Source organism: Priapulus caudatus, unplaced genomic scaffold (genome assembly GCF_000485595.1).
Source record: "Priapulus caudatus unplaced genomic scaffold, Priapulus_caudatus-5.0.1 Scaffold168, whole genome shotgun sequence".
Lineage (NCBI taxonomy): Eukaryota > Metazoa > Priapulida > Priapulimorpha > Priapulimorphida > Priapulidae > Priapulus > Priapulus caudatus.
The window spans coordinates 227,028-236,482 of NW_014577229.1; the positions used below are offsets into that span (position 1 = coordinate 227,028).

General features: G+C 47.3%; 1 protein-coding gene across 1 annotated transcript in view; it reads right to left on the bottom strand.

The window, feature by feature from the left end:
* The window catches only part of LOC106806588 (trehalase-like), an 18,579-nt gene extending 16,217 nt beyond the window's left edge, over window positions 1-2,362 (bottom strand). Inside the window, exon 1 of the mRNA XM_014808580.1 lies at window positions 2,131-2,362. Within this exon, the coding sequence (XP_014664066.1) occupies window positions 2,131-2,255 (125 nt within the window). The 5' untranslated portion in view covers window positions 2,256-2,362. The remainder of the gene's footprint in view (window positions 1-2,130) is intronic.
* Between the last annotated feature and the right edge of the window lie 7,093 nt (window positions 2,363-9,455).

Consider the following 9,455-nt stretch of genomic DNA (forward strand, 5'->3'; position numbering starts at 1 on the left):
ACACACACACACACACACACACACACACACGCACACACACACACACACACCCACACACACACACACACACACACACACACACACACACACACACACACACACACACACACACACACACACACTAAAACCTCTCTATTCTCTCTATTAGGGGGATATCTGCGGTTTACAGTGCTTTAGGTTGCCATAGCAATATGGCAGTTATGAGGTAGCGCAGTTCAAAGTCCACCGGGGGAAAACCAGAAGCAAGCGGCAAGATGTTTTATGGACTCATGCATACACTCACAGCTACTCAACGCCTGTATGTACGCGTGACTACAAATCATAAAGCACTGTGAGCACAGGCACTTGAACGTCTCAATAAAATAAAATAATAGTAAATAAACACGAAATGTATTTACTCTACCAAAGTATTAATGTTTCTCTACTCTATGTCGCCTATTATTGCCGATAATTACCCGTAAATGCCGGTCAAATATTGTTTGTGCACAGTGCGGGCGTGCGGTGTACTTGTGTGTTGCAGATGAGAATTTGACCGGCATTTACGGGTAATTATCGGCAATAATAGGCGACATAGAATAGAGAAACATTAAGACTTTGGTAGTAAATGCATTTCGTGTTTATTTACTCTTTTTTTTATTGAGACGTACCAAGTGCCTGTGACTGTGAGGGTGGCGGCTGATGACGAAAGTGATAGAGAGTTGTTACAAATTCGTGTACAGAGCAAACACCAACAAAACTGTATAATAATGTTTACATTATAAAGAACGTTGAGCATCGTGCGGTTAAGCTTGAGGTAAATGCTAGGATTATAATTACGGTAAAATCTACTGGGGGGGGGGGTTACGATTAAGGATAAGTTGTGAGGATAATTTCAGAGTTAGGGTGAATGTTGGCGTTATGATGACCCTTACCGCAACCCCAACGTTAAACGCGTCTCAAGTAATGTAAGTGATGTAAGCGCGTATGTAAGTGATGTAAGTGCGTATGTAAGTGATGTAAGTGCGTATGTAAGCGCGTATGTAAGTGATGTAAGTGCGTATGTAAGCGCGTATGTAAGTGATGTAAGTGCGTATGTAAGTGATGTAGGTGCGTATGTAAGCGCGTATGTAAGTGCGTATGTAAGTGCGTATGTAAGTGATGTAAGTGCGTATGTAAGTGCGTACGTAAGTGCGTATGTAAGTGCGTATGTAAGTGCGTACCTAAGTGCGTATGTAAGTGCGTATGTAAGTGCGTATGTAAGTGATGTAAGTGCGTATGTAAGTGCGTACGTAAGTGCGTATGTAAGTGCGTATGTAAGTGCGTATGTAAGTGATGTAAGTGCGTATGTAAGCGCGTATGTAAGTGCGTACGTAAGTGCGTATGTAAGTGCGTATGTAAGTGCGTACCTAAGTGCGTATGTAAGTGCGTACGTAAGTGCGTACGTAAGTGCGTACCTAAGTGCGTATGTAAGTGCGTATGTAAGTGCGTATGTAAGTGCGTATGTAAGTGCGTACCTAAGTGCGTATGTAAGTGCGTATGTAAGTGCGTATGTAAGCGCGTATGTAAGTGCGTACGTAAGTGTGTGTGTAAGTGCGTATGTAATTGCGTATGTAAGTGATGTAAGTGCGTATGTAAGCGCGTATGTAAGCGCGTATGTAAGTGCGTACGCAAGTGCGTACGTAAGTGCGTATGTAAGTGCGTACGTAAGTGCGTACGTAAGTGCGTATGTAAGCGCGTATGTAAGTGCGTATGTAAGTGCGTATGTAAGTTCGTATGTAAATGCGTATGTAAGTGCGTATGTAAGTGCGTACGTAAGTGCGTACGTAAGTGCGTATGAAAGCGCGTATGTAAGTGCGTATGTAAGTGCGTATGTAAGTTCGTATGTAAGTGCGTATGTAAGTGCGTATGTAAGTGCGTACGTAAGTGCGTATGTAAGCGCGTATGTAAGTGCGTATGTAAGTGCGTATGTAAGTGCGTATGTAAGTTCGTATGTAAGTGCGTATGTAAGTGCGTATGTAAGTGAGCACACACGTCGGTCCTCTCCTCTCTCTCCTCACGCCACCATCCCCCCACTCTTATCTCACTCGCCACTCGCACCTCGAGCCTCGCGCAAACGCTTACCTGTGGGCTCTTGGACCCCGAACCACTTACCTGTCGCACGCAGCCACGTCTGCGATGTTCCCAGTGCCATCTACCCGACAACTGGCGAGTGAGAAGAAGAAGAGCAGCAAAGTGTAGCTTGCGATATTCGACGTGGCTCGCATCATGTTATACATATAAACAGACGCGTGCTCGAGCTCCTGCCTGCCTCTACACACGCTACGTTACGTAGCTCGCAGCACACGCAGCCGATCGTGAGTCCGTTCGCCTTAATGCTCGCCCCACAACTACGCGTCTGTTATTTACTCTCGCGTTCATGGTATTTCCCGCGAGCATTGGGAGGGTATCTGAGTACACGTATACGGGCCCGACGTCAGATAATCATGCTCGATATTTTTTAGCGGTGGCACAAGGTTAGATGCCCGCACGGTGAGATGTTATCGCCCCCCCCCGCTATCTCTCATCCCCGGTGAGTTAAACAGGTTCAACATACTTTTAGAAAACGCGTGTATCCCTCGTGCAAACATCTTCTATGTAAACGTGTGACGTGATAAACAGCCCGATCCTCTGAGCGGCGTCGTCTCTTCGCTGCGCGCTCGCACGCTCGAAGTAAGGCTCCGTTCCCCAGAGGGCATCGAGAAATAATTATCTGGAAAATCACACCGATGGGAAAAAAATCGGTGAGGACTGACAGCGTCAGGTGTTTAAAACTGGTTCTATATCCACGACGTCATAATGGCTACTAGAGCCCGGACGGTTTGCTTATGCTAGATGTAACACATTTTCGGAATGTCAATGTCTATACAGAGCAACACCACACGCTTCGGAACGCACACAACGTACGCGTAGATGATACAGATAGATTTCTCACCGCCTGACATTTGATTATAGCGAGTACAGCTTTCGCCGTGAATTCCGTATTTAATTTCTCTTCGGTCATTACGATAAGTAAAAGAGGCGGCACAGATAATACTGTTAAATTCCTCATTTCTAGTTTCGTTCTCACCACGTTACGCGGCAGTTAAGTAAGTTTTAACTTTTCGAATGCTGCAGCTGTTACTGCTGCTGTCGGCCAGACGTCTGCGATTGTACAACGCGGTCATTATACTATTGTACAACGCGCCTATTTGTCTGCAATTTAAAACGCCAAACGAACCACGCGAGCCGCTGCCGCCGCTGCCGCCGCCGCCGCCGCCGCCGCCGCCGCCGCCGTACATACGTATAATCACTCACATCGCCTGCAATACGTAATCAAACAAATTCAATCTAATTACACTTCTTAGAAGCGCGTCGCTTCGCACGCACGCAGCGCACGCGCGTGGGGTTGGTACGCACGCGCGCCACGTCACCTGTAGCAGCACCGAGTCATTTCATAATTTCCATCGCACGAGGCAAATCGTAGGGGTGTTTTGAGATTGAAAAGGAGAAAGAGATTTTCTCAAGCGCAGCCGTCCACCACTTATCTCCGCTAGGACGACGTGCTCTTGAATTTTTTTTTCACTAATTTTACCCGCACGCTCGAAATAACAAAAGAGGTCAGAGATACCGGTGACTAGAGACCTGAGTTCAAATTGCAGCGTCATAATGACGTCGCCGTTTGAAGCCACCGTGCCGCGGGTCAGCGTAAATTGCGGCTCGGCACGCGAGCAGCGGGGCACGCGCCGTGTAGCCGTCCTGCACGCGTTCACGTAACGTGAAAACTTCCCCCTCTTTCACTCTTGTCTTTTGCTCTCTCTCTCTCTCTCACTTCTCACACTCTCGCTCTCTTTCGCTCTCACACTCTCACGCTCTCGCTCTTGCTCTCTCACACACACTCTCTCTCACTCTCTCTCTCTCTCTTTCTCTTTCTTTCTCTCTCTCTCTCTCTCTCTCTCTCTTTCTCTCTCTCGCTCTCTCTCTCGTTTTTCGATGTGTTTTATTCTCTGTGACCGCATCGCTTACCTTCTTTCAGTGTTCTCCGTCTCTTTCTTTTGCTCCCCCCTTTTCTCTTTCTCTTGCTCTCTTCCCCTTTCTCTTGCTCTGTTCCCTTTTCTCCCCCGTTTCTTTCTCTTGTTCTCTCTCTCCCCTCCCCCATCTCCCCGTTTTTTCTCTTGCTCTATCTCCCCCATCTCCCCGTTTCTTTCTTTTGCTCTCTCCCCCTATCTCCCAGTTTCTTTCTCTCCGTACAACGCACGCCGGCGATATTAAATCGCGATTCGATTGAAGAATTAATTGAATAAAAGACGGCCAGGTGAAATTAATAGCTTTTTAGACGGAGGGATCGATTTCTTGAACTATAAATAAACACTGATGCGATCTCTAGCGTGACTGCGAGGCACAGCGTTTGATAAGAGCCGGAATTACGTGACAGGTTTTGTTAAGCGAATGTTTGAAATCATCGACTCAACGTTGATATTTCGCCAGCGGTAGACTGTTCGCTGATTCGCGCGCCATCTAGTGACAGAATTAATTTAGATTATTCGTTAAAACTGTTCGGTTAGGTTTTTAGAATAAAGGCTGAACGTTTGGTAATATTGGACGTTTTTGGAAACCGATAGAATTTCGACGAGGTTGAAAATATCGCACTTGCGGTAAATAATATCACCAATTCTAGAAACCACGAGAACCCTCTAGATTCCCTTACTCAAGCAAGTGCGATATGATTAGAAATATTGGATATGACATAGAGGACTGTATAGAGAAGGGTTATTTTTGCCTTTGTGTAAGCTTTTTTTTATACAATAGTCTGTGGATTGTGTGGGAACAAATCCATATATTTAATCGGACTGTCTGCATACGCATAACAATCAAAAACATCATAACCATCGAAACCAGCATTGCAAGATGGTGAGCATTTAGCGCATTGTAATATCCCCCACGCAATCCCACGCAATGTCTATCAAAGTAGTAATTTTCCTATTAACATGTTCACGTCGCGTATCGGGTGAGTCAACGCAACGACGAGGCCAGACACTCTTAACATTAATAATACTCGTCTGTTATCATCACAAACGTCGCCGTTGAACTGATCACAGGAGGGCGCCACGGGACGCATGCGCAGTGCCGACCCCTCGAGGCGTCAGTCTCGTAGAAAACGTTAGATCTTTACCATAAGACGCGCGAACCGAACCTTTACTATATTACACGCCATACTTTCCCTTCTGCTAACCTTCGTCCCATTCCTCTCTCTCTCTCTCTCTCTCTCTCTCTCTCTCTCTCTCTCTCTCTCTCTCTCTCTCTCTCTCTCTCTTTCTCTCTCTCTCTCTCTCGTCTCTTTCTCTCTTCTCTCATCTCCTCTCTCTCTCTCTTCCTCCCTCCCTGCTTTCACTTCTCTCTGCTCTCTATTCGTTTCTCTCTCTCGCCTCCCTCTCTCTCTCTCGCCTCCCTCTTCTCATCTCGCCTCCCCTCTCCACTCACTCTCTCTCTCTCTCTTTGTCACTCACTTCTCTCTCCCTCTCTCTCTCTATCTTATCTCTCCTTCTCTCTCCCTCTCTCTCTCTCCCTCTCTCTCTCCCTCTCTCTCCCTCTCTCTCTCGCCTCCCCATTCTCACTCACTCTCTCTCCCTCCTCTGCTCACTCACTCTCTCTCCCTCCCTCTCCTCCCAGCCTGCCGCCATTCTCTGTCGCGACTTTGGGTCTCCCCTGGCGCTCCGCTCGTCGCCCCCTTCCGATTCCGGAGGCTCTTCTCATGGGTCTCTCTCCCTCTCTCTCTTTCTTCTCCCTTTCTCTAACAACTCTTACATTCAATCTTCTCTCTACGGGCGGTTACGCACGCAAATGTGCCCACGTCCCAGCTCTTCTCGCGTCGTTCTATGCGCTGTCTCCTCTAGCCCGCTTGTCGATCCCGTCGTGTTCTCCGCATGACTCACCTCTCCCTCTCCCCTCTATCCTGCGTGTATCTCTCTACATCACCATGAGTTTCTAACATCTCTAGCCTCCATCGTACTTCAAGCTCCCCTGGAGATCTCCTCTGACCTCCTCCTCATCCTTCCTCTAGGTTCTGCTCTGATCTGCTCGTCTTCGGAGAGCTAATAGGTTCGCCCGATCCCTCACTCTCTTCGTCTTCTCTCTCCTCCACTCCTTCAACTCTCTCTCACTACAATGCTTCGTACCATGCAGGACCAGCTCACTGGACGGGTCTCTCACTCCTCTCTCTCCCTCCTTTCCTCTTCTTCCATTCCTTCCTCTTCTCCTCTACTGGCACATAGCTCCCTCTCTTTCTTCGCAAGAGCCTCTGTACGACAATGAATGGTACAGTACTCGCTGCTACCGCAGCCATAATGAATGCCTGTCCCTCTCTCATCATCACTCAATCTCCTTGCTCCTCTCGCTACCTCGATCTCGTCTCATACACTGCAGCTCTCTCGCATCTCGTGCCTGCTCTCTCTCCTTTGTCCTACACTTCCCTCTCTCAGATCTTGCACTTCTCACTCATTCTTCCCTCTGTCTCTCTACTCATCAACTCACTCTCGTCTCATCATCAGAATCTCTCCCTCTCTCCCTCTCTCTCTCTCTCTCCCCCTTTCTCCTTTCCCATCTCGCTCCATTAAACCATTAGTGAAACACGGCAAAGCCGGGGGAGGGAGGGAAAGTTTTGCTGCGTATGAAGGAGAGCCCGGCCGTGTAGGAGGGAGGGACGGCCGCAGGCGAGGCGGCAGGAGAGACTGCTATTGTGAACTAAACTATATGTCGACACTATATATGTTAATTATAAGACATTGCTAAAGAGCATCGAATATATTTCACATTAAACAACACGTCGTTTACACCGGTAGGGCTGAGTACTCAGACTGACAGGTAGACAGAAATTTTGAAAAAAGGAAGAAAGACGGACATATAGACAGATAGACAAACACACAGACAGCTAGATGATTTAATAGAAATATAGATAGATAGCTAGATAGATAGATAGATAGATAGATAGATACGATAGATAGAAGATAGAATAGATAGATAGATTAGATCAGATAAATAAGATAGATAGATAGAATAAATTAGTATGGATAGATAAATAGATTAGATAAGTGAGATAGATAGCATAGCAGTAGATAGATAGATAGATAGCATTAGATAGATAGATACGATTAGATAGAAGCATAGATAGATAAATAGCATAGCATAGTAGACTAGATAGATCAATGATTAGATAGATAGGTAGATAGATAGATAGGATAGATAGATAGATAGATAGATAGATAGATAGATAGATAGATAGATAGATAGTTTTTTTTTTTTTTTTTTTTTTTTTTTTTTTTTTGATAGCGATAGCATAGGATAGATAGATTAGGATGCGCCGCACGCACGCACGCACGCACGAACGCCACGGCACGCACGCAACGCCACGCACGCCACGCACGCACGCACACACACACATACAGAGCTTAACACATCGAATATTACGAGCACCACACACACACACACACACACACACACACACACACACACACACACACACACCACACACACACACCTACACAGCCCCGATTTACCAGCCCATCACAACAACAACACTAGGTGTGGCCTAGCCGTCTCTCGGGCAGCTCTCTCGGAGCTAACACGTATAATTAAACCTTCACCGCCTCGTTCGTGTTACTAATCCTCTTTGAGAAGGAGCGACCAAGTCAGCGCCTCTCCCCGCTCCGCTGATTGTCGTACACCGCTCCCACGACAAGGAAACTCCTCCTTTTCCTCGCATAGCTCGGTCGGCCAAATGATCGACCTCGTCGTCGGCTGGCCCCCTCGTCGACGAAAACTTACGTCGACAGCCTACAATTTCATCTGCCCCTTAGCATTTACCCTAGTTAACGCAGTCGCCGCTGCCGCCGCCCTGTGCGCCCGCCGCCGTCGCCGCGCGCATCGCCCGCTTAACGGCGGAGGCAGGAGCGCGGCAGAAAGTCTCACAAATATTTTTCGCCGCGGTTTAATTCCCCTGTGAAAGTGGCCGTAATGTTCGGCTAGCGAGGCTGTGCGAGGCCAGCGCCTGTGTCGCCGCCTGCCCTCCGCCGCTAGCATGTGTCAAGCTATATACCTGTATACTTGACGCGAGGTTGGGGGACGATGCCAGGAGGAAGAGGCCGGGAGGCGGGTTCATTCGGCTGTGTCGCGGATGGATATTATCGGTGCTGTGCGCGCATGCGGTGGTCTATGAGCGTGCGGATAGATTGTTATTCTTTTCCAGGATTCATCGCTCTGTGTGTCGGTCTCCCTCTCTTTCTCTCTCTGTTTCTCTCTCTCTCTCTTGCCTCTCTCTTTCGACCTCTCTTTCTTTCTTTCGTTTTCTCACTCTCACTCTCACGCTCCTCACTTCACACTCTCACTTCTCATACTCTCATCGCTCGCCTCGCGCTCTTTTCTCTTCCTCTCTCTTTCCTCCTCTCCCCTCTCTCTCTCTTTCCTCTCTCCCTCTCTCTCTCTCGTCTCTACTTCTCACTCTCACTCTCACTCTCACTCTCACTCTCACTCGTCACTCTCACTCTCACTCTCACTCTCACCACTCACTCTCAACTCTCACCTCACTCTCACTCTCACTACTCACTCACTACTCTCACTACTCTCACTCTCTCACTCACTCTCACTCTCTCACTCTCGCGCTCGCTCTCTCCGCGTCTCTCTCTCTCTCTCTCTCTCTTCTTCTCTGCTCTCTCTCTCTTCTCACTCACTTCACACTCTCGCCGCTTGCTCTCTCTCCTCTCGTCCCTCTCTCTCTCTCTCTCTCTCATCTCTCACCACACACACTCTCAACTCTCACTCCACACTTCTCTACGCTCGCTCTCTCTCCCCCCTATCTCTCTCGTCTCTCTCTCTCTCTCGCCCTCCCCTGCTTAGTTTGCTCTATCTTGTCTCGTTTGTCGTTTTACTCAATATATCTTTCGTTCTCTCTTATTACTTTCTGCGCGCTACATTCGTTTGTTATTCTGAATGTTGCTAGCCTTCACATTGTTTATTGCATATGCATGACTATTTGTTCAAATGTTTATTCATCGAGCTAACCGCGTAATACGATAAGGAGAGTTTTCCACGTAAATAATTCCGTCGAGCAGTGAAGTGTGTAACTAAACGGAAACCACACGTAGTACTCCTTCGTACACATCCTTAATGACGTGACAATATAGCCTCTTGTAATTTTTCTGTGACTAAACATAGAATTGTGCGATATTTATTTGTATCTCTATCGCCATGCCATATCGACCCGCTCTGGCAGAACATTGTAGTCGTGATTTTTAATTATTAGATTATGATTCTCACATTGTATCATATATTTCGCTTGATCGGACGCCTGCTCGTTTTTGACTGGCTCATTCTACGCGAGGTGGCGCCTGTAGATGTTATTTACATCAGAGCCTCGTGTAGGATACTCAACTCTATACGATGCCACTACTATATTATATATGATACTC